Source organism: Eleginops maclovinus, chromosome 16 (genome assembly GCF_036324505.1).
Source record: "Eleginops maclovinus isolate JMC-PN-2008 ecotype Puerto Natales chromosome 16, JC_Emac_rtc_rv5, whole genome shotgun sequence".
In the NCBI taxonomy this organism is placed as follows: domain Eukaryota; kingdom Metazoa; phylum Chordata; class Actinopteri; order Perciformes; family Eleginopidae; genus Eleginops; species Eleginops maclovinus.
Window position 1 is genome coordinate 11493122 of NC_086364.1, and position 25510 is coordinate 11518631.

The 25510-nt window shown below is 40.5% G+C and overlaps 2 protein-coding genes across 8 annotated transcripts in view; both read left to right on the forward strand.

The window, feature by feature from the left end:
• The window catches only part of syt3 (synaptotagmin III), a 31699-nt gene extending 27917 nt beyond the window's left edge, over nucleotides 1-3782 (forward strand). The window contains exon 13 of the mRNA XM_063903143.1: nucleotides 466-3782. The gene's annotated coding sequence lies outside the window, so the exon portion shown is untranslated. The remainder of the gene's footprint in view (nucleotides 1-465) is intronic.
• A 4372-nt stretch (nucleotides 3783-8154) lies between these two features.
• Nucleotides 8155-24596, forward strand: med25 (mediator complex subunit 25). Of its 7 annotated transcripts, none has more exons than XM_063904828.1 (20): nucleotides 8155-8305; nucleotides 9694-9830; nucleotides 9910-9955; nucleotides 10077-10201; nucleotides 10311-10409; nucleotides 10882-11002; nucleotides 11170-11326; nucleotides 11977-12101; nucleotides 12253-12328; nucleotides 12653-12906; nucleotides 13511-13612; nucleotides 15571-15656; nucleotides 15752-15809; nucleotides 15895-16002; nucleotides 16543-16719; nucleotides 22484-22594; nucleotides 22795-22879; nucleotides 23492-23662; nucleotides 23770-23890; nucleotides 24240-24596. In XM_063904828.1, exons 2-20 carry the CDS (start codon nucleotides 9706-9708, stop codon nucleotides 24319-24321), a joined length of 2229 nt encoding a protein of 742 aa, XP_063760898.1. In that variant the 5' UTR covers nucleotides 8155-8305; nucleotides 9694-9705; the 3' UTR covers nucleotides 24322-24596. The 7 variants fall into 7 exon arrangements, with proteins under 7 accessions (XP_063760898.1, XP_063760895.1, XP_063760899.1 ...); XM_063904825.1 differs by having other exon boundaries at nucleotides 22795-22866; XM_063904829.1 differs by having other exon boundaries at nucleotides 22487-22594.
• The last annotated feature ends 914 nt before the right edge of the window (nucleotides 24597-25510 follow it).

A 25510-nucleotide genomic window follows, 5' to 3' on the forward strand; every position in this document is an offset into this window, starting at 1 on the left:
TCTGACATTGATTTTTAAGCGTCTTATCACCATTCTGTCACGCAGTCTGTATTATTATTTTCTAGGCTATTGGTATTGGAATATGCATCACTATTATACTTAAAATCCAATGCCTCCTTGATTTCTGCTTGTAAATTGGACAGGACTCGCTGTGTTAAAATCTTAAAGTACATACACGTACTGTGCAGCAGATGCTCTCGAGACGGATTTACACAGAAAAAGTGGTTGAGTCTTTAAAGGCATGACCTAGCTGTGAGTGTGTGATAAAGTGGAGGCTGTGGTGCTGTCAGATGTAGAAGCTCCAAGGCAGAAGCATCTGTATAATCTAGATGTTATGGGTTATGTAATGCATCTCCCCCTCCTCCTTCCAAACGTACAGTACTGCATACTGTTTATATATTCTCTCGCCCCCTTCTGTCTCTCTCTTGCTTAATCGCTCTCTTCTCCCTTATCCCCTTTCCTTAGGTCATTATCGTCTCTCCAGACTTTCCTTTCTTTCCTCTCATCTGTGAATAATTCTCTCCATCAAAGAAAGAGAGACGCGGAGACATTGCTAGTGTCCTACTGCTAGTGCTGTTATGCTCCTGTTAATGAATTCTTCAAGTCCTGTGCTCTCTTTACCAAGCCGGGAGAAAAAAAGACAACATCCATCCCAAGCTACACCTTGAGCATCAGAATTCACATTAACAAACACATGCTAACACTAAATTGTACAGTAGGAATGATTTCAGGTGTACATTTGGGATCTAGTAAGGGAACAAAAAACATGTAACTCATACACACACATACACACACAGATACACACAGAGTTTGTAGTATGTGCGTAGTTCATGTGTGCTTCAGATTAGTGTAGTATTTCATCTAGGAAGAGTGTGATGTGACAAACTTTTCTTTTTTGAAAAGTAAAAAAGAAAAAAAAAGAAAGCCATCCTAGAATGGACATTTCAACCAGGACCAAAGGTTCATGACCTTGTACAGACTATAAAAGAAGAAAATCACTATGTCGATATTTTTCTTTGCAATATTTGTGTACAGTATATGCCGTACTGTATGGGAAAAAAATCTCACATAGTACTTAGCAGGATGAAACATTTGAGGTGGATTCTCCCAGCCCTTTTGGATGCCTTCTCCAGGCTCCAAGTCCTATTCTTTAAGACTTAATTCGCTTATTTTCCCCAGAGGAAAGACGACAAAGCGTCCAGTGGTCTTTATTGATGTCAGAGGAGGGAAAAATGAGGACTGACTCATTGGTTTTAGCATGTTACGCAACCTTGAAATGTGTCCCTCTTCTTTGTGCTTTTTGTCACCATCATTATGGTGCTCATCAATGTCAACATTTCTATCATTATTTTTGCTCTGTTGTCTGTTTGATACGGTACACACATAACCATCAGAAAAGGAGTTTGTTCATGCTATTTTTACTATCCACTGATGATGCTGTGGTGTGAGCTTCCAATAGACATGGACTATATGATCGTCCTCTGCTTTCTGGCCAAACTGGCAGACTTTTCCGAATGTAGGACTACACAGGTTGAGCGAAATCTACGTTTAGGATTGGACCAGCATCTGTTTGGAGTCCACTCGCTAGAGGATGTTTCCCACGAGGAAGGATAGCGCCACTCTATTTTATTTTTCTATCATTCCCGGACTTTTTTCTTTTCTTCTCTCAAGGAGTCATCGTCAAGCTTCAACTAAATAAATGACTATCTTCAAGTCCCCATCATGCCCCTTACAAGACTTTAGAAGGACACACACGTCCGTGTTGCTTTTATTAGTGTGTGTTTCTGTGTTTGTGGGTGTGTTTGTTTTGTATTTGTGCGCGTCTGTGTGATTGTGTATGCCTGTGTGTCACTGTGACCTTGTGTGTGACACGTCTCTTTGCTCGCCCCCTCCCTCGTCTTTTTTCTGTCTTTGCCTCCCTCACTCCCCAAATCCCGGCTCCCAAGACTTAAACGCTTGTCTTGGAGCCAAACGTGTCTTCTGTCCCGTGTCTTTACAAGGAGCCATTTTGTGTGTGTGTGTGTGTGTGTGTGTGTGTGTGTGTGTGTGTGTGTGTGTGTGTGTGTGTGTGTGTGTGTGTGTGTGTGTGTGTGTGTGTGTGTGTGTGTGTGTGTGTGGGTGTCTACTATATGTGCCTCATTGAAATAGGTGGGGAAACACTGTCTTTCATAGACATTAGTTTGTATTGTCTATGTTGTCTCTGAAATCAGCTGCCAATCATTCAACCCCTCTCCTCTCTAACCCTTTGCCTGATGTAAGTAACTGTGTTGATCGTGTACTTATTTCAGTAAATTGTGTACTGTATGTTCGAGGGAAAAAAACTAATTGCACACTGATTGAAAATTGAATTGTTGGGTGTGTTTTGATTAAATTTACGAGAAGGAAAAAAAATGAAAGCAAAAGAAACTACGCATCCAAGGCTCATTTGTTATGGCCTACAGATCATGACAAAAGTACTGTAGATCCCCTTAGAGAAAGACAACAGGGAGGAGGTGTTGTGAGAGAACAAGCGCCAGGGATTTTGCACTTCCTGTGTAAACCGATACAGACTTATAAAGCCATGTCTGTCACTGCTACTACGACTACTACTGTAACCTCAGCAAAACAACAGTACAACACCTCACTACAGCTACTTGTATTGCTATTGTTGCCATTTCTCTCTCATTCTATCCCACACACACACTTTTACAGAGGTGTTTGCGTGTTTCAGGGTAGGGACTTAGATTCTCCCTCTTTACCTTTGGTCCATGCAAGTGCTGTGAGACTCACCGTAGTGCTTGATCGGGTATACAGGAGATGACACACCCTACATCAAACCTGCAAGTATTCTGCGTGGTATGTCAGCTGGGGGATTATCGACCAGCTTGTATAAGTAGATATGGTATTGATCCATTGGTCTCGAAGCCCCATAATTCTCTCTTTCCCAGCCTCTCTCTCTCTCTCTCTCTCTCTCTCTCTCTCTCTCTCTCTCTCTCTCTCTCTCTCTGTGCTTGTGTCTAGCCTATTTAGCCCTTGTGTTACTGCCTGGTGATGGATTACAAAACCCATAGTGGAACAAGCACATTCCCTCCTTCTCTTCCTCCCTCTCTCCACCACCCCCCTCTCTTTCTGTTTCTGTCTGTCTGATTACTGTCTGATTACTCATTCTCTCCTCCAGCAATCCTTACCTTTCCTCCCGCTCCCACTTACTTGTCCTCTTCTCGCTCAAATGTTTCACCAGCCCAACCTTCCAGTTTCCACTGCTATCTCTCATCTCTCCATCTTGCCCTCTTTCTTTCTTTCTTTCTTTCTGTCTGTCTGTCTATGACACCCTCCTTCCGTCCTCTCTATTCTCTCTCGCTGTCTTCTCGTGTTAGTGCAGTTCTGAATGGTAATGGGGAAACATGTTTGCATGCTTATATTAACATGAATGATGTCAACTTGATGCAATGAAAAATTATATAAGTAATGCTTTAAGCAAAATCTGACAATGAACTTGATACTAATACTACTAATGACGACTTAATGGAGACTTGGCAATTGTTTATCTCTGTGGTCAAAAACAACGATGATGAAATAACATTGTTTATGCTGTATTTATCTCGAATTGGTATTCTTTTTATTTTTAAATTGTTTTTTTATATATAATTTATTCAAGAGGTTTACTTTTTTATTGGTTAAAGCTGAGAATTTGAGTGAGGGGGTTCAGTCAAGGCGATTGTTTCAGTCGGGACAGCTGTACCAGGTTGCAGGATATCGGTGAATGTGTAAGTAACAGTGTGGCGGAAGCAATGATAATGGAAATAAAGGATATGTATCATCCAGCTTCGTGTTTCTGAGTTCTTTTAATCCATTTGGTTGAGAGGCAGGAGAGGGGGTGAAGCTACTGTCACACATCCCAGGCAGTGTGCTATATATATAATATGCTAGGCCCTGGGCATTTCCGATGTACAGTCTATATTTGACTCAGGCATGGGAGGTAGGACACTCTACCTGGACAGAAGCAGCCTGGACCCAACTTTTTTTTTTTATATCACTAAGCTCTTTGACTTTCTACTGTGCATTAAGTCGTGTGTAATTATTCAGCCACTTTGTCATGAATTCTTTATAATGGCCGCATTTTGCCTAAATGCAAAATGGAGCACGGCTGCCTGCCCTGTGTGCTTAGCTCCATCTGGCCTCCCTACTACTATTTGTCCCCCTTTTTATTTTTAAATGTTATTTGTCATGTGGTTATTATCTCTTGGTAATGCGAAAAAGCACAGCAGTAGCAATCTGCAACTCCAGCGCTTCAGCAGAGGAGGAAGACTGAGCGGGGAATGGAAGGGAAGGAGGAGTAGTAGAGGATTAAACAGATGAAGGAGGATGAAGAGCGGGAGAGTGGAGGAGGAGGACGTTAATGGGAAAACCTGGACAGGAGAGTGGAAGCTGCATGCAGTGTCTGTGTATGTGTAGAAGTGGAGACAGGATGTAGAGGAGGATAGTTCTGTATATAGACACACTCATCATGGGCCACCTGCAGCACACTGACAGTGTTGACGGTTCAGGAAGAGTGAGACACACACGTGCACATACACACGTGACAACGCACCAGTTAGCACAGCTTTAATGCTTGTAGACTGTTGAGAGAGAAAAGTGGAAGGAGGGATGGGGTGCAGGGAGGGGGGGGGGCTGCTGTCTCTATGGCAACGTTCCCACCGTGCAAAAAAAAAATCATTTAGTCGGAAAGACATTTCACTCAGTTCAGTGAGCTGAAAGAGGCAGAGAGGGAGGGGGAGCAAGTTAGAGACTGGGGGAGGTGTGTGCAATATAGAGTTGTTTGTACTGGAGGGATTTATTTAAAGTAAGCTGACAGCAGGGCATTAGCTCTTATTGCTAATATAGTGTATCTGATTATTATCCATAATGATAATAAAATTCCATTGCATTATTAAAGATGAATGCAATAGCTTTGGGTGATACTTTAGTATAACAGTTCTTGTCATCTTCCATCTGCATGTAGGCCTACAGTACACATTTATATAATATTCACATTATACAATCACTTCATCTGCACTACCTGCATGCTGATACCTTCGTGACTCTTAAGAAACTTTTGTTTTCCCATCATCATCAACTTGAAAGCGCTGCGCAAAGACACTCCAACCTTTTTAAGAAAACACTTACAATGCCACGTATACAGTTTTAAACATTTTCTTTCAAGACTATAAATAATAACCAAAACCTTTCAAAATAATTAATTCAATGAATTCATGCAGGTGGAAAGCTCAAGGAGTAGGATTATTAAAGTAGCTTGCCTCTGCAGGGGAACAGTGTTTTAATACAGGAGCTGGGCCCCATCTGACCTTTTACTATAAATTGCTTTCATGGAGAACTAAATGATATTCACTTCACAAACAGAAAGTTTTGTGAAACAACATTTGACATTATATATGCGTTCATGGCCTGTAATGGGTACAGCTACAGGGGAATTTGTGAATGTGGATTTATTTACAAAAGACACAGCACCGTTCCACCCGTGCCAGGCTTGATAGAAAGGGCCCCAGAGACGGCCAGGGGAGGGTATATTATCACAGCATCCCAAATGCTCTGGGTAGTTCTGGTAACCCATTTGTGTGGTTGTCAGTGTATCAGCATGCAGGCTGTGATTACCTGTTGTGAGCAGACCATCTGGCCCTCAGCGTCCCAGCTGGGTATCACGGTCAGGAGAGGAATTGTCTTTAGCTCACCACCTGGACCTCACAGACATGGAGCTCAGAGGCACCGACCAGATTTCTCATTCATATTTTATTATGTCATTCTCTGACCAAACAAAAAACAAAATGGAAAAAAAAGTGAAAACATTGTCTGGTTTTCCAAAAGGTACTCCCTGAGAGCAGGCTTTCTGTAATTGCTTGGCAACTGCGGGCTATGTGTGTGTTGAAGTTCAAAGCAGCGAGACACACAGTATATGCTTCAGAGAAGCAGAAAGCCTCAGAGTTGCAAAGTGAAAGGGTGCCTACGCATACACAGTCAAACACACACATATAAATGTTCGCAAAACATTCTGTCTGTTTAATTTAGCTATGTAGCTCAGTCAGAACTAAACAAAAAATGTAAAAAGCATTTTGCAACTGGGGGAAGCTTTGGGCATAAACCTTCCCTCAAAAGAACTGTTCTTAGGCTGTTGAAAGCGTTCCTGCTTAGTGATGCCCGAATTTAAAAGCTGCTTGAGCCCACAGCTTGTTGCCCTCCCCAGAATTTGGGTTAAATTGATATGGAGCGTTGTTTCTGTGGGAGGATTTGAGTTTGATGAGCTCTGAAGCCTTTTGCTGAGCGCTGTGCTGAGCTGAAGTGCCACGGGGGACTAGATGCTGTTGTTGAACAGTGCACCGATGTTACGACTACAGGTTAGACCTGGTGCATTGTACTGATCTGACAGTAGGGCATGCTGATTACCTCTGTAGTTTCTATTTTTAGCTCTGGGGTTTTGCATTGGATGAGCAAGTGTTGAGGAAGTATGATTTAGGGAAATAACTTGGATAGGGAAACATGCTAACAGGCTAAACCTGACAAGGACAGTGATTCAGTAATAAATCAACACAATGTTATGTTCATTTAAATATCATTAAGACAATGGTGAGACAATCTATTTCAAGTTCAGGGAAATTATCTCATGCTTTTTAGCTTCACTTAGTCTAAATATATACAAGATATAACTACTAGGTAAACAATATCAGAGCCCTTTGAGTAACAATCTGTTACCTTGTCCCCGTGATAAACAGGCATCTACTGTACTTACTGTAGATATATGCTGACATCTTCTGGTGATCTGGTTGTATAGCACTTTAAACTATCCAGTGTTAGTGCAGAGAGTTTATTCTCCAAACATAAAAGAGGAATGAACTATATTTGCTTTGTCATGTGATTGTTTAGCCTAAAGTCCACCTAATGCAGCTGCCATAAAATAAAGCAAATGTAGCATATCAAAGGCTTACATGCTTAATTGTTCACAATAAAATAATTTGTATGTCTTAAATAACCTCATGAATTTTCAAATTGTATCCTGATGAATATCTGTCTGAAATGTAAATACCTTCCTATTTGTTAATCTACATATCATCATGTCTCTCAGGAGTCCTTATTGTACTTGTGTGAATTTTGTTTTTATTTTCTTGCGTGACTTTCTCATGGACACCAAATGCCAACATGTAACATTTGCCAGGAAATGTATGCTTAAACAGGGCATGTTTCAGATATACAATCAATATGCTCACTGTAGGGATCATGCTGAAGTTCAATATTCAGTGAATGCTAGGTAAGTCCATAGCATCATGTCTGCTGCTGGCCACATAACGCAAGGATCATGTTTGTATTTATGATTAAAATATCTTCCTTCCAAACTGAGCATCAGACCAGTGCTGGCTCCACAATTTTGGTTTTTAATAAGACAAATCTGAAAATCATCTTTAACTTACGATAGATTGAAATAATAATGTGTGTGATTTACAAGTATTGTGTAAATGTACTCTTGAAGAAGGCTTATACTTCAGGATGGCCATTAGATGGATTTAAGGCAGATGCGATAACAGATGACCTTTCTCATGACTAACTGGCAGAGAACTTTCAAAGAGTGAGGTTAAAAGGTTTAAACCAAGATAACCTTCAGTGATAATCTCATGCCTCAAAGCTTAATTTCCTCTCAATGTGGGCATCTATCGCTGTAGGTGCCTTTGTAGTGAGATAGCTCAACGTGCAGCCACATGCAGGAATTAAACTTTGAACTTTATGAATAAAAAGAAAACTACCAGTTCAGCGAATAATTTCAGGCTGTCATCTGTATTAAGTAAAATAGGATTGCACATTTTAATTTGAATCTTGATTAAATAAGTGCTTGACTGCTAATGATGTTTTTAATTCATTCAATTCAACTATAGCTTCATTTATATATCTCATGTAAAGCACTTGGAATTTCCTTGGTATGGAAAGGTGCTGTTCGAACTTACCGTACTCCCGAAATGATCAAGAAGAAAAGGAAGAATGCTGAATGTCTGTCTAAATCCGTGGATGCCTGCGTTTACATATAAAATAACTAATGTATTGTTGAATATGTTGAACTGTAGGGGGCAGCACTCCGCCACGGACCGTCTGAGAGAAAAATTGAGCAAGACCATCGTGGCGTCACATTTTGTGGGCGGGGGCTTTCTTTGTCACTTCCGTCAAAAATACAACAAATGGGTTAAATGTTAGCGTGCCGTCTTGTGATAGCTAATTCAAACTCATCGAACGATATATGTGTGTTTAGTTAAGCAAAACCGCGATTCGACTGGTTTCAGTACACCTCCAGGTCAGTCCACTTCTACATCACATGCATATATAGCTAAATCGCTGGCTAGTTAGTCATTTTGCTTATATCGCTAACTGACGTACCTAATGTTACACAGCTAACTCTGAAAATGAGGTCTGGCCGTGCAAATAGAATTTTGTATTTGTTTACTACGAAAAAGCCCTATAGTATAAATCAACCATGATTCTTATGCTTTGAGTAAGGCTGGAATAATATTAACATGTTAGCCAGGCTAGCCTAGCCCCGGTACAGTTACTTCAGCTGCCTCCCGTCTGACATTGTATTTTGGGGTTCAGTAACTAACAAACAAACATAATTAACCCTTTAAAAAAAGTATTTATTTGCATTGTACTGAATACAACCAAATAATACGCTCTACTCTTGATCAGTTAAAAGGAACAGAAAACAACTCTGCTAAAATAAAACAACTCCAGCATAACAAGCAGGGGGGGAAACGGGATAGAGTAATATATATATATACTTTTGTAAAAGCTGTAAAGTGCTAACGGAAACCCTGATTAATATCACCATGTTTTATGTTAAACTCTAATAATACCAGCTGTCATGTTCATGTAGTCATTGGGTGAACCTGTATTGATCGTAATGCTGTCGGTGAATCAAACTTTGACACCAAAGGTTGTTAAACTTGTAAAATAAATAAAGTTTGCAGTTGATGGTGAACTATAACACAATTTATGGATCTAGAGAGGAACAAGACACATCATCTGTCTACTGTGATTGCTGCTTGAAGTTCAAATTATCTTTAAACTGTATAAGATCTGTATTTTTGAGTGCATCCAGTTTTGTTCTGCCGACTAACTCCAGGTTTTTGTTTTCTTAATAAATACTTGTGTTTCTCTAAAAAAAAATCGCCCCCTGGTTGACATTTGCTATTGAATAAATGTGTTTATGGCACTAGAAAAAGAAATATACATAATTATTTCTTAATGTAATTAATGCGCTAGTACCAAAAGTATTCCAGCAGAAGTATATATTTCATATTTGCACTTATGTATTGTGCAAATTGTATTGTGTACTTACGTATGATTGCAAATACTGCATTTGAAAAAAAGGAAATTATTCAACTAGAAGCAGAAGATCTGACGTAAAAAAGAGAGTCTTGATATTGATAAGAATTGGTAAGTTTGAGTTTTAATAGGAACAAAATACGTTTTTCTTTCTCCCTTCCAGAAAATAGTCCTTCCTAATTAAGTTGCACATTTCCCATGCAATTAGTAGTCAGGAATATCGGAAAGCATGGATGCTTGTTAAGTAGTGCTGCTTATCTCACTTTTGTCTAATTTTTGAGACAACCTAAACTTAAAATATCAATTATAAATGTTTTACTTTCCATGTTAATGTTAAATCTGCCTCCTATTCTTGCCCAGATCCATGGTCTCATGGAGCCGTCCACAAAGCCTGGGACCAATCAGGTGGCTGATGTGGTGTTTGTTATAGAAGGGACGGCAAACCTGGGACCTTACTTTGAATCTCTACGGAAAAATTATATACTTCCAGCTATTGAGTAAGATTACTTAGACACTTAAGTTATTCCTTTATTAATCAGGTTGTGATGTCTAATTGCTTCATGTTATTCATTATAGATATTTCAATGGAGGGCCGCCAGCAGAAACTGATTTTGGTGGAGATGTGAGTGATTCCCTCTTTTTATGATTCATTGAAAATGGGTTCATTGGCTACCATTGGGAGACAAAATGCTCGTTAAATGCATTGCTAATCTGATTGTTTCTGTTTTTCTTTTTTCCTGTAGTATGGAGGGACACAGTACGGTCTTGTTGTGTTCAACACAGTAGACTGTGCTCCCGAGTCATATGTGCAGTGTCACGCACCAACCAGCTCTGCCTTTGAGTTTGTCTCATGGATCGACAGCATCCAGTAACATGAAAATATTTACTTGATATCAAAAGTCAACACTTTATCATCTCGGAGATGAATGTGACAGCATTATCTTCCCAATCTTAAATATGATGCTTTTTCTCCACAGGTTTATGGGAGGTGGAGCAGAAAGCTGTAGTCTGATTGCAGAGGGACTCTCTGTGGCCTTGCAGTTGTTTGATGACTTTAAGAAGATGAGGGAGCAAATGTACAGCAGCCTTTTTCACACTGCTCTCTAATACCTTTGAACAGTTTACACATCTTCAAAGTAGAATCATTTCCAACTAATGGAAGGATCATTACTAAGCAATTGCTCCTTTAGAATGATTTAACACTTATAGTATATTATAGTTTGGAAGATAGTCATTATGAAGTAAAGACATCTGTGGGAGCGATCAAGGTTAAATACTTCTTTAAGGACATTTTTATTATGTTTTACTTGATAACACTAAAGTACTGGCTCAGTGAGATAGCTCATTGAAAGGTCTTCCTGTTCAATGTTACACATATTGACATTCTTTAGTGGCAACATCCAAAAGTGAGTGATAGAGTAAATTGTCTGATGCCCTCTAAAGGATGACTTCAAGTGTAAAAATAAAAAAAGGTTAGCAATTCAGTATGGGATTTACTCCCACTAGAAATGCTAAATCTTTTTGCTTTCTTATTTTTTTCTTTGCCAGAGGTCAAACCCACAAGGTGTGTGTGCTGCTGTGTAACTCTCCTCCATACCTGCTTCCTGCTGTTGAGAGTGTCAGCTACACTGGCTGCACAGCAGATAACTTGGTCAAAATCATCAGAGATGTGAGTTACCACTTAAACTGTCTCAAAAAGGGACTTATATCAAATGTAATTGTTTTATTATTGTATTATTTTATAAAGAGGGTAATATCAGTGATGTTAACGTTTGATTGACTTTAATTTGATAGGTAAAAAGCTCAACCAAATTGTGTCATTTCTATATTTCTCAGAGAGGAATTCACTTCTCTGTTGTGGCTCCTCGGAAACTGCCTGCTCTACGGTCTTTGTTTGAGCGAGCATCTCCAATAGGAGGCGCTGTTGATCCCCATCCAGACTACAGTCAGGACCCCTTCCACATGGTCTTAGTCAGAGGCATCTCCCTTCCTGGTGAGAAACGTGTTTGTGTATGGGGCTCTGCATTCCATTTAATCTCTACTGAAAGAAAATGACTCGGCGAGGAAATGTTGAACAATATGTATTGTATGGCTGATGCAATGTTCTTTTGACCCTCTAATTATAATCTTTGCATGTGAATAAGCAGAGTGTTCTGTGACTCAAACAGAACATTACCACCATTATGGTTAAAAACACAGAAACTACTAAACTACTCATTTTTTGCTGATCTCACCCCTAATAAAATTGTTTTTAATGTAAAGCACTTGCCAAGCATTAAACGTTAGATAGAGTTAGCGACTAGCAGAAACTTGAATATCTAGCAGCTAATATGAAAAAATATTTTTCTTAAACTAAAAGAAAATCACTATAATTGTCATATCCTTCACTCTCAGTGAAGTCTTATTATTTAGCATTCATATATTTCAGAATCAGAATCAGAAATACTTTATTCCTCCCAAACTGGGAAATGTTTGTGTTACAGCAGCACAACACAATATAATAAAAATAAGAAATATACAGATAAAATAGTGCAATGAAATGGAATATTAAATGAAAATATAGTTTAAGTGTTAAGTGTAAAATGTGCATGTTATGTCCAGTTAACATCTCATTAGTGTGTAAAAACTCATCCCTCTCTCCAGTTTCCTCAGTTGGAGGACCTGGGCCGCTCAAACCTGTCCTGCCTACTCAGCCACTGGCCACCAGTCAGCCTCTTAGTGTGGCTTCACAACCACCTCCACCCATTAACCCAACCCACCCTTATCAGGTAATGGTTCTAGCAGCCACACAAGCGTTAGGCTCCCTGGAGACTAATTACTGTCCCCTGGTTTTGGCTTAGTTTCAAACAGTGGTGTTTATGTTCTTTTCCTAAAACGTTTTTACCAAGCATTGTCTTCCTTTAATCTGCTTGCTGACAGAATCCGACCCCCATGACTGCTGCTCAGGTGGCAGCACAGATGGCCGTGGAGGCAGCCAACAATCAGAAAAGTCGCTGTGAGTTACCAGTAGACTCTTTGAATGATTCATGTTTGCCAAGATTTTAGAGGCGGTTCTTTGACTGCATATTGTGTGTGACTGTGTAAGTATCTACAGTACAGATTACTGTAACTCTTTCTGGAAAACAGTTTTCCAAAGATTGTATTACTGTACTTTTTTTGTATTGCATTTGTGGTATTGATTCTCACATGGGCCATAACGGGCTCTTTAGATATGTAAAGATTACAAGTCGCCCAAAATCAGTGCGCATGTACGCAGTGTTCCTTTTTTAGGCAGTTCTTGTAATTATATGCTTTAAAGGTTCTTACTTATTCCTTCCAGTCCCAGGAATGGTCAACCAAGGTCCTCCATTCACAAATCAGCCAACCATCCCATCCGTCGCTGGGGTGAAGCTCAATGCACCCAGCATTGCAACAGTCACTACATCAACACAGCCCATGATGCCGCAGCAAGTTCCCCCCAATCAGCAGCAGCAGCCTGTCCCACCCCCAGGACAGCCTCAGCTGCCACAGGCCCCGCCTCAGCAGCAGCCCCCCGTGAATCAGCCCACCGTGCCTTCTGCGCAGCCCAACATGGTAGGTTATGATAATCAAGGTAAACAAATAATACCCATACCTGTTTTTATAGATACTTCATTTTTAACATTACAAAATAAGTTAAGCAAAGCCCTTGATTATGGGCTATTAAGTTCCTGCAGCGCCCGGTTGAAGATTTTATTTTGTATTCTTTCTCTCTTGTAAACACTTTTTAATGTTTAAATAATATTAATATTTACACATGTAAGTATCCTTGCTCAATATAGACATCATAGAACCAAGACTTTAGTTTGTGAAGCTGTATCGTCAGCAGCCTCGAGCTGAGTTTGCAGAACAACACACAGTCTGAAGTCTCGAATCTGAATGAATTTTAAATGTTAGTATAAATCAGATCAAACCCTGAAGATGTTTCATTCTCCCTAGAAAACCATTCTGGGTACATTCAGTGTTTTTTTCCCCTCTGTATTCCTAAATCATTGATTCATTCTTCTTTCTGGTAGTACTTAGTGATATAATTGTGAGTTGTATGTTGTTTCAAACAAAATTGCCGAATCTAATAATTAATAATGTTCCAGTTTAATCATCTGAACAGAATGCCATTATTCACTTTTAGAATACCCCCCTCTTCTTTTTTTCTTGACAGCCCGGTGTGTCTGTACCTCAAGGCAATGCAAATCCAATCGGACAGCAGCCAGGTGTGGCCAATAAGATTGTAGCATGGACCGGTGTTCTGGAGTGGCAAGAGGTAATACCAAATAAAGGGTGTGATTTCTGAATGCTTTGTGCCCTAGGGATAACGCTCAGAATATTAGAAACCTTCAAAAAAAGTGTTCTCATCACTCCCTGCAGTTTAATTAGAGTCATATTTTTGAAGTTTTCAATAAACATGTGGTTTTCCTGTGCACAATCTGGGGCCGTAGTTTCTTAGCCAGCCATATCACCTTCTTAGAGTCTTCTCTGGCCTGGCAACCACATAGTGACAATGTGAATTACTCATCTAAATTTAACAAGAAAAAAAAGAGCGTATTTCACAAAATACTGTTGTTTTAGATAACTCTGCTGACTTTATACCTCAGCTATAAACTGCAAACAGGATTGGGGAGCGGCTGTCCTGCCAACAAATCACCACTGTCTAGGAACTATCTCTGTTGTGAGCTTTAATAACCTCCTGTCATTGATGATTGAACCATACGATTAATTGCCCATTATTTAACTGTCCAATTACTATTGCCTTAGCTCAAGGTCAATCAATTTAGTTTGCAGATGATGTGCTGAGCCAGCAAAATGGATGTTAATGGCTTTTATGCGACCCCCTTCAGGCCTTCAAGTGTTTGTGTTTGTGGACTGACTCGGATCAATCGTCTCTATCGACTATAGTCTCATCCTCCCCCTTCTGTTTGTCAAAATTATCTAAGTCAGTTAAATGAACAGGAATACGAGTGGAGGCTCAGGAAACTCTTGATCTTGCCTGTGAGCAACAACTGCAAAGTGGAGTTTGAAGCATTATCTTTAATCTTCCTTTACTACCTCTACTTCACTTATTAGGCCTGCAGCTCTGTAAGTGATTCTCCAATGGGGTAATATGTAATGTTGAGAAATATAAACCACCACTATCACTCATTTTTGGTTGTTGATTCAAAAACTCTCACAGGGGAATGCCAGTACAATTGGCTGCAGCTTGCACGAGTACTTTGTTATCAATATTCCTGTTTGGCTGAACTTCACTCTGTTAAGTCCTAAAAGCTCTCATTGTCTAAATTGTAAGGTAACTTTACAAAATGGTTTTGCTTCAAAATGATTTGTTTGATCTGCCACTAATTTATGGTAGATGAATACAATTGTTTGGTTAGTGTCCACATCTCAGGTTCCCTGTCATGTCTCGATTAAGCATCCCTGAAAATATATAAGCCATTTGTCTGAAGAGAAAGCGCAGCACAATACGTTTGCAACAGGGACTACAGTAGGCCTGACTAATATGTGATGGATTAATCATTGATCCTTCATTGATGTCCTGAAGATGAAGTGGCTGGCTGTTTCCCTTGTGGGATTGCAGCATTGATGTGCTTATAAAGTAGTTATTTTTTTTCTTTCATTCTTGGCACCTTACTAACAACAGGTTATCTGCAGGTCTTTAATATCCATCCATTCCTCCATTTTGTTTAATTGCTTGTCCTGATTGCGGTCACAGTGACAGAAGGGGGAGCAGTGCAGCCCACATGTCCCTTTCCTCAGCACTATTCCTCTACCGCTCCAAGGCCAGCTGGAAGATGTAATCTCCCCCACCTCCTGAGTCTTCCCTGGTGTCCTCAGCAGCTGCTCATTCCCAGAGCACCTCCAGAAAGACACAGTTTGGAGGCATTCTTGGACCGCCTTAGGGCCTATGTAGTTATAAGAAAGAAAGATAAAAATTCATGTAGAAAAAATTACTTTCCTATGTCCTTTTAATTAGTTTTGAAAGAGAAAAGATGTTGGCCACGATAGCGTCTGAATCTGAGGTTGGACAGTCATTTGGAGTCTCTATTCCAACACTTTGGCGTAGGCTTTCTTAAGAACTGTTAGAGTTTAATGCAACATCCAGTCCCCTAAAAAGTCTGGAGGTGTGAATCCAAATTGAATGTGTTATAAGCAATATTTGTTTTCTTCAGGCTAACTGACTAACTTTTCTTTTCTTTTTGTGACATCTCACTACCCCTTTTCCTGCAGAAGCCTAAAGCCTCTTCGATGGATTCAACCACCAAACTGACACGTTCTCTGCCATGTCAAGTGCATGTTAACCAAGGGGAAAATCTGTGAGTAGCCAATCGAACATTTTGGACTGTATCTCTAGTTAAGGCTGGTTTGTTTTGTGCACAGAGTTTACTGATGCCTTTCTGGCTCTCAACAGAAACACGGAGCAGTGGCCACAGAAACTCATCATGCAGCTGATTCCACAACAACTCCTGGTGAGACCACTCTTTAGCCTTTGTGTTGCATATTAGTTAAGTGTTGTTTATGAATGTTGCATAACTAATTACTCTCTTTCTGTAGACAACCTTAGGTCACCTGTTCAGAAACTCTCGAATGGTTCAGTTTCTCTTCACCAACAAAGACATGGAGTCGCTGAAAGGCCTGTACCGCATTATGGCCAACGGCTTTGTAAGTTGTCAAAAACGAAATTTGTTGAGAATACTTAGTCTCCCCTTGTCCCAACTCTAATCCATCATTCAGTATTCCTCAATACATTTTCCATGAGTGGGAATTGAGTGCAACTCCCACCTCTGTCCAGTAGTTGCACTGAGCATGAAGCTCTGATGCAGTGTTATGTGCAGGACTCTAGAGGGGGTTCCAGGCCATACATCATTCACTTTAGCGCCAGATGTTATGATTTTAAACATACTCTGCCATCAGATCACACAAAAATATTTATTGTACAGTTTTGATGATCTTCCAGAAGGCGAGCATAGTGATTTTTGTCAGTGTGCTACATTGTAACACAGTTAGTCCCATTGATAAATAGCATTACTAGTATTCAGCTGCCTGATCCTGATATACTGCCCAGTGAAGGCACAGTATCAATGAACCTCTTGCATTTAATTCATGAAACCGATATGTTTGATAGGGCAAACAAGCTCAATAATAGTCCTCAAACCGGAGCCACTGTCACTGTTTTAATCTGTCCCGCGACCCTCCCTGCAGGCCGGCTGCGTTCACTTCCCCCACACCACTTCCCCCTGTGAAGTGAGGGTGCTGATGCTGCTCTACTCATCCAAAAAGAGAATATTCATGGGCCTCATTCCCAACGACCAGAGCGGCTTCGTCAATGGCATCCGGCAAGTCATCACCAACCACAAGCAGGTCCAGCAGCACAGAGCGGTGAGTAGTGATATGAGCAGGAGTTGGAGCGGATGGAAAGAGAGGAAGCTTTCTGTGTGGAGTGGGGAGACCCAAAGGAGGTGATAATGAGAAGGCATTATAGAGGAGCACCACGGAATTGAGGTGCATTGTTTACAGCATTAAGGTGCATTGTTATTGACATTTCATTTAGTGTGCCCAGTATCTTTCATAGCAGCCACTCGCATCTCTGTCTGGTAGAGGCTAATGGGGCTAGCATTAGCCAAATTCCTACTGCAATATTAGTTGACCGTTTCACTCCCACCTCATTATCTCTCATAGGAAATATAGGTGCAATTCATCTGAGGTCTTTATGTTGAATCAATTGCATTCTTAACCAAATTGTCTATGTAATGCTGTAAATGGATTAGTGTGTTAGGTTATTGCTTTTTGTAAATATACTGTGTGAATGTGCATAGATCTTCACCGCATTTAAGCTCTTCTTGAAGCATAGGACAGTGTCTTTAGTATTTATACCGTGGATGTATAAAGAGAATTGGTTACAGCTTCGGAGTCAGGCCCCATTACCAGCATCCCATCATTCCAAAAGTACATTAATGTTACCGTGTGGGTTAAAAAATTCATAAAAACTGAATTTGCGCCGTAGTTTCACAGTCCTCTTTTAAAAATATACAAGGTTGTAAGATTCCGTTTTAAACAAGGCTCAATTCGGGTAGATATTATTATTTTTTGACTTTAGTGTGTCCAGATCTAACATTACATGAGACTCACTGTAGGAGAAGCAATGGAGAGGCAGAAGTGTGTGCCTAGAGTGTGTCTAGAGAATCTAGAGGAAGGGCCCCTCCTTTCAGCCTCCCTCTAAAGGTACACCAGTTCTCGTAACTGAGTTCATTACAGGTTACAAATGCTGCTGCCTTGTCCACATTACATAGAAATGTCACTTTCCCTCTCTGCTCATCCTCATCCTTGCAGACAGGGTGATTTTAAAACGTGTCTTTTGGATTAGCGGGCTTTTCCATCACAGGGCTCCACTCCAACTTATTGCATCCGTTGAGGAGGGTTGCTGCAAAGCTCTGAAACAATGCAGCATCCAGTCGCAGAGAAGCAGCATGTCTCCATTTAAAAATGAATCTTGTTAACTGGTTTACATGAGCACAATTGAATTTCTCTTTGCAGTCTGCTCTCATCAGCAGTGATAGCGCTTGTTTACTCACCCTACTAATTTTATGTCTTGCAAAAGCGCGTCAGCTCTATATGTAACATAAAGGTGTGTGTGTGTGTGTGTGTGTGTGTGTGTGTGTGTGTGTGTGTGTGTGTGTGTGTGTGTGTGTGTGTGTGTGTGTGTGTGTGTGTGTGTGTGTGTGTGTGTGTGTGTGTGTGTGTGTGTGTGTGTGTGTGTGTGTGTGTGTGTGTGTCAGTGCATTTAGAGAAAGGCAGAAGACATGAAATTGTAATGAAGGTTTTTTTTTTCCTCGCTCATGAGTAACATATTCAGTGCTGCATTGCTAATAGGGAAGCACTACAGCAATCTTAACGTAATTAAAATTTCAATTTGGACCAGTAGTTAAGGTTTTTCTGTGCAAAGCCCTGGAGTTGCATTCTTTGGAAACAAGATTGCTGTTTGTTCTGTTTACACAAGAACACATTTAATATTTCTCCCTGGAAAGGGATGCAAACCCTAATTCTGGATTTTACAGGTTTGTGGGTTAAAGACAGAAGATAAATCCTAGACAGAGAAAAAACGGCAGCTGTTCTGTACGTTCCCTCAAAAGACCTCTCTGTATGTGTTGCACTATCATTGGTCGGAGAAACACACTGTACATTAGCACAATCTCAGGGTAATGTGTTCTGATTATGTGAGATGAAGATATTTCTCCAATACATTTCTGAGTCTGGAGTTAATCAGTGTGCTAACAAAAGCCACTGCAGCAACGCAAACCCCGGAGCACTGAGTTGTTTTCAAATATTGAGCAATTAATCAAGTACTGTACTTAAGTACAAATTCGACTTTATTTGAGTATTACCTTCTAGTTTTACTCCACTACATTCCAGAAAAAAGTATGGTACTTTTGTTCTTCTCTGCATTTATCAGACTGCTTTAGTATCTTTTGAGGTTACAGTAACCCATCCCCCCCATGTAATGTGTGTGCCATATTGCTGTTTTAAGTACAGGAGTGTAATGAAATGTGCTCAGTGTATCTTTAGTTAAAGCGGTTATGACTCTGAATGATCAGAACTTACCTTGCAGCTGTGTGGGCAGAATACGTCGCTGTAACAGGTTGCTTCCCGTATTTCCCTTCAGCAGTAACTCTTGCTGGATATTCTTTCTGACATTATCCCCTCCCGACTGTCTTAAACACTTTATTCATCAAGACTGAGTTTGTTTAAAATGACCAACACCTCAGCAGGCGGTGTTTAAGGATTAGTATCCATGGTGCATCATCGTATTCGATCTATATTTGTTTTTGCTTCCATCTGCACACTCATGAACAACATGAATGTTTGTTGAATACCTTTATTTTGTTGACGAGCCCCACAATATCCAGATATCAGACTTAATGACATAAGTCTGTGCAACATTATATATTTTTAAATCAGTTGGTTGATAAGAGGGTTGTTTGTCATACATACATACATACACATACATGCTCAGCATAAACGAGTACACCCCCTTCGAAAAGTAATATTTTAAACAATATGTCAATGAAAACAAAAACATTTTCCAAATATTGACAAGACTAAGTTTTATATAACATCTGTTTAACTTATAACTTGAAAGTAAGCTCATAATATAACTTAGATTACACATATTTCAGTTTTACTCAAATAAGGGCGATGCAAAAATGAGTACACCCCGCTGAAAGTCTCTGGAGCAAAGCTAAATTGTAGACTACAAATGTCTAAGTTAGCAATAATCAACCACAGGTGAGTCTAATTAGTCATTACACAGGTGTCCAGCAGCCAATTGACTTTAAGAGGGTGTTACTTAAAGAAAACCCCTTCCCATTTCATGTTGTTAGCAATGGCACCACATGGAAGAGAAATGTCACAAGACCTGAGAAACAAAATAATTTCTTTACACTAAAGCTAAACGTTTTTCTTAAGTTTGACAGTTAGGTCTGCTATGACATGTTTATGACAGGTTTTGTTGTCTTGGTTCTTGTCAAGTTGTCATAACAAGGACATCTCAAACAATGTCACCTTTGCATCAAAAGTGACATAACTTACCGAATGACACTTAACGACAACTGTCATAAGTATTCATTAATGTTTATGACAGGTGTCATGTCATGGTTATGACAATGTTATGTCAGTCTTATGAACACCCATTCAAGTAAAGTGTTACCCACTTTTCCAACCTGACAATGATCCTAAACATACATCTAAGGCCACTGTTGGATTTCTGGAGAAGAACAGGGTGAAAGTGATTCAGTGGCCAAGTATGTCTCCTGATCTGAACCCTATGGGGAATTCTGAAGAGACAAGTTGAGCATCACTCTCCATCCAACATCCAGTCTCTAAAAGAGGTCATTCTTGAAGAATGGAAAAAGATTGATGTAGCAAAATGTTTCCAACTTGTTCATTCCATGCCTAGAAGACTTGGTGCTGTCATTAAAAATCATGGAGGCCAAACAAAGTACTAGATGTAGTAGTTTTTGTTGTGGGGTGTACTCATTTTTGCATCGCAATTATTGGAGTAAAACTGAAAAATGTGTAATTTAAGTTATATTATTAACCTTACTTTCATGTTATAAGTCAAAGAGATGTTATGTTAAACTTGGTCTGGTCAACATTTTGATTTTTTTTTGTGTTCATTGAGATATTGTTTAAAATGTTACTTTTCAAAGGAGGTGTACTCGTTTACGCTGAGCACTATACATACATACATACATACAAACATACATACATATATACATACATACATACATACAGTGGGGCAAAAAAGTATTTAGTCCCATTTAAAAAGATGAGAGAGGCCTGTCATTTTTATCATAGGTATACCTCAACTATGAGAGACAAAATGAGAAAAAGAAATCCAGGAAATCACATTGTAGGATTTTTAAAGAATTAATTGGTAAATTCCTCGGTAAAATAAGTATTTGGTCACCTACAAACAAGCAAGATTTCTGGCTCTCACAGACCTGTAACTTCTTCTTTAAGAGGCTCCTCTGTCCTCCACTCGTCACCTGTATTAATGGCACCTTTTTGAACTCGTTATCAGTATAAAAGACACCTGTCCACAACCTCAAACAGTCATACTCCAAACTCCACTATGGCCAAGACCAAAGAGCTGTCAAAGGAGACCAGAGACAAAATTGTAGACCTGCACCAGGCTGGGAAAACTGAATCTGCAATAGGTAAGCAGCTTGGTGTGAAGAAATCAACTGTGGGAGCAATTATTAGAAAATGGAAGACATACAAGACCACTGCTAATCTCCCTCGATCTGGGGCTCCACGCAAGATCTCACCCCGTGGGGTCAAAATGATCAAAAGAACGGTGAGCAAAAATCCCAGAACCACACGGGGGGACCTAGTGAATGACCTGCAGAGAGCTGGGACCAAAGTAACAGAGGCTACCATCAGTAGCACACTACGCCGCCAGGGACTTCAATCCTGCAGTTGCAGACGTGTCCCCCTGCTTAAGCCAGTACATGTCCAGGCCCGTCTGAAGTTTGCTAGAGGGCATTTGGATGATTCAGAAGAGGATTGGGAGAATGTCATATGGTCAGATGAAACCAAAATAGAACTTTTTGGTAAAAACTCAACTCGCCGTGTTTGGAGGAGAAAGAATGCAGAGTTGCATCCAAAGAACACCATACCTACTGTGAAGCATGGGGGTGGAAACATCATGCTTTGGGGCTGTTTTTCTGCAAAGGGACCAGGACGACTGATCCGTGTAAAGGAAAGAATGAATGGGGCCATGTATCGTGAGATTTTGAGTGAAAACCTCCTTCCATCAGCAAGGGCACTGAAGATGAAGCGTGGCTGGGTCTTTCAGCATGACAATGATCCCAAACACACCGCCAGGGCAACGAAGGAGTGGCTTCGTAAGAAGCATTTCAAGGTCCTGGAGTGGCCTAGCCAGTCTCCAGATCTCAACCCCATAGAAAATCTTTGGAGGGAGTTGAAAGTCTGTGTTGCCCAGCGACAGCCCCAAAACATCACTGCTTTAGAGGAGATCTGCATGGAGGAATGGGCCAAAATACCAGCAACAGTGTGTGAAAACCTTGTGAAGACTTACAGAAAACGTTTGACCTCTGTCATTGCCAACAAAGGGTATATAACAAAGTATTGAGATGAACTTTTGTTATTGACAAAATACTTATTTTCCACAATAATTTGAAAATAAATTCTTTAAAAATCCTACAATGTGATTTTCTGGATTCTTTTTCTCATTTTGTCTCTCATAGTTGAAGTGTACCTATGATAAAAATGACAGGCCTCTCTCATCTTTTTAAATGGGAGAACTTGCACAATTGGTGGCTGACTAAATACTTGTTTGCCCCACTGTACATACATACATAACTCTAGTTTATGTATGTGTACGAGAGAAAAAAACAATGCATTTGTTCTGGACAACTATAAGATGTTAATAAGATAATAGGTGAACAGTGAGATAGAAGGGCATGCATACTGAAGCGATAAATCAAGGTTATGAAATGTTTCTTATGACAACATTGGATATATGTGCTGTTTCACTTTCTTACAATACATTTAAATGTAATTTAGAGTGATGCTTTAATCCAAAGCGACCTACACACCCTTTATCTTCATTTCTACGCAGCAGTTGGGCGGTGCAGGTCCGATGCAGCCTGGTCAGGTCGCCCCCAACCAGAACTTCCTCAACAGGCCTCCTGGCCCAATTCCCGTCTCCCACGGCAACGTTCAGCAGCAGGTAAATGAACGTACTCTGAGTTGCCATGTCTGCCTAGGTTTCTCTCTTTTCACGCTGCCTGTTGTTGACACCTTTACTGCTCAGGTGCCTGCTGATTTCTGCATGCCTTACTGGTAACCCTTTCCTCTACTGTCCTCCTTTTTTATTCACACTTCCACTACTCTTCCCCCTTCCTCCACTCTGATCTGCCCTGGGTCCAGTCTGTGGTGGTGGGCATGCCCCCTGTTAGTCAGGTCTCTATGATGGAGGAACAGCAGAGGCAGAACAACATGGTGAGACTTGCAGGTAGCCTCCTAACATATAAACACCATGTTTTCAGGATGTCTATATGCATAGACTGAAATGTTAATGGTTTTAAAATGGTAAATACTTGTTAGTTAGAATTAGTCTCCTTTCATTGAACTGCCCAGGTCAGCCTGCAACACATGTTTCAGTACAAAGCCCATTTTCCATGTCCTTTATCAGTCATTGTTGTTATTTTACTAATAAATAGTACAGTGACATGACTTGTTAGTAGGCTGCTTTTTAAAATGTGTTTAGTTACGTTAAACAGAATGTAAGTCTTTGTGTGCATCCGGTTATCTTCATCAGAACCGGGTGTTGTACACGCAAACAGAAATACTGTCCCTTTATTCCCACTGCTCAGCGTCTGGCGTGTGGAAAGCATGTGTTAACTTTACCTGCTCCTGTCCAATTAATGCATGGCACTGGGAAATACACATTTTATTGAGAACATGCATGCACATGTTTTTATATTTCAATAAATCATATCCCTTTTCAGTGTGCATGAGGTGACAAGCACAAAACCAACAGCCCGTTTAGACCTGTTCCAAACATGATGGTTTATTCATATTCATAATACATGTGAAGAATACAGCATTTTAAAATGTCCTTCAGATGACAATGAGAGCAACTGGACCAACCAACCAACAGACTTCAGTCGGCGGTGCTCCACCCAACCAGGTTGCACAAGGCGGACAGGCCCAAGCCCAGGGTCCCATACTCCGCCTCTCAAACCCAGGAGCCAACCCACAGCTTCGCAGTCTCCTCCTCAGCCAACAGCAGCCAGTAAGAGTGCATAGCAGCCACATAATGTCTCAAACAGTAACTTCTCTCCTGGAAGTCTAGGATTTTGTGGAAGTTAATGTGACTTTTCTGTCTCTGTGTCCTTGCAGCAGGGTGGGGTGTCTCACATGCCAGGCATGATGTCTCACCAGGGCTTAGGCCAGCAGTTGGTCCATCCGACACCAGGAGGGGGGCCTCAAATGCAGGGCCAGTGGAGGCAGCCCTTGGCAGGTCAGCAAGCACAGAGGTGGAAAGAGTTCAGACAAAAGGGACTCAAGTGAAAATCCAATTTTAAAATATAGGTCTGAAAATGTACTCTTTAAAGGGCAATGAGGTTCATAGCCAAACATAAAAAAAAACAATAGTTTCTAAAATTGACCAAGTTTAAGATGTTGAGTTTTTTTAGGGTTAAAACACCTTGATGCCATTTTAAATTCCAATTGACATTTTAACTTACTTTTAGTATTCTCTTCACAAATTATCCTTTCTGAAAATGTTTTAAAGAAGTTTAGAGGATCCCTCATTTAAACACCTTTTCCTCTTCCCTCCCTACACCCCAAACATCCCACCCTGTGTGCAGGTCAGATGCTGATGTCTGGAGGCCAGAGAGGCGCTGCTCCGCAGACTGGTATGCCCCAAGTCTCCAGTGCAATGGAGGATGAAATCCTCATGGACCTTATCTGATTGAGCTTTGTGAAGTCAGGAACTGAATTTTGCATTCAATTTTCCCATATGGACACATGCATCCGCTCTGTTATTTGTATTGCTGCAAATGTTCAACATAATAAGGAACACATCATGAATAGTTTTAGTTTGTGTTTTTTTTTAAAGGCCTGAAAAGATGAAATTGTTTGGGGGCAGATAATGCAAGTTCTTTATGAAACGTTTTTCTTATTTTTGATAAAGTTGTCTTATGAGAATAAAATGATGAATTATATATCATTGAAGAAGTTGCATCATTGTGAGGACTGTTTTTCCTGTTGATGCACATGAGGATGTTTTCCTTGTGATGATCAGCCACAGTCCTCCCTCCCCTTCCCCCTCCTGAATGCTGATGGACCCTTAAGGTAAGAGAGAGACTGAAATAGTCACAGTAATAGATAGTTCAGTGTCTTTTCTGCCAAATAGTGTCACAGTGTTAATTTTAACTACTCCAATATGTCGTGGAACCATAGAGAGTCCCCTTGTGCCAAGTAGTCCTACCAGATGGCATCAGTTGGCCATGTTTCTCTTGGCATAACGTACAATCAGGCTGATCGCATGCGCACATGGCACAGACTCCAAAAATATGCCCACAGTCTGCCTTTGAAAGGTGCTTTCACACGCGATGCATGCTGGTTCAAATTAACAAACTCTATCCTTCCATGTACCTGACGGTGACCGATTGGGTGCTGCTGAAGAGACGGAGCCGAGATGTCTGTGCACAAGGAGAGAAACAATGGAACTTTGCTCAACCTCACACTTTCGTTCATGAGTCATTTACGCATCAGTTTAAGGGTCTTTTTTTTTTCTTGGACACTGTGTATTCACACACACACACTCACACACACACACACACTCACTAACAGGAAGTGATGTCAGTCCCTGTCACCTGGGAGACAGAGACGGTTGCTAAGATACCGTGACAGTGGGTTCTTGTTTCTGAGCTTTTTCCTCAACCCCGCTTTCACATGGACTCATACAGATAGACACTAGTCCCTCAGTGGCTGGTGTTCATCCCTCCCATCCCTTAATCACTTGCCGGCCCTCGGAGCCCAGCTTAGCTTCACTTTATCTTCCTCTCTCTCACTCACTCACTCTCTCCCTCTCTATCTATCTCCCTCTATCTCACTATCCAGCTATTAGTGCCTG

What these genes read in the sequence shown, in the direction of transcription:
- med25 (XM_063904825.1), top strand. Translation starts at nt 9,706, where the DNA reads ATGGAGCCGTCCACAAAGCCTGGGACCAATCAGGTGGCTGATGTGGTG. An exon ending in ACCCAACCCACCCTTATCAG is followed by an intron (nt 12,102 to 12,252) that starts GTAATGGTTCTA and finishes GCTTGCTGACAG; the next exon opens with AATCCGACCCCCATGACTGC. An exon ending in GTGGAGGCAGCCCTTGGCAG is followed by an intron (nt 23,891 to 24,239) that starts GTCAGCAAGCAC and finishes CCCTGTGTGCAG; the next exon opens with GTCAGATGCTGATGTCTGGA.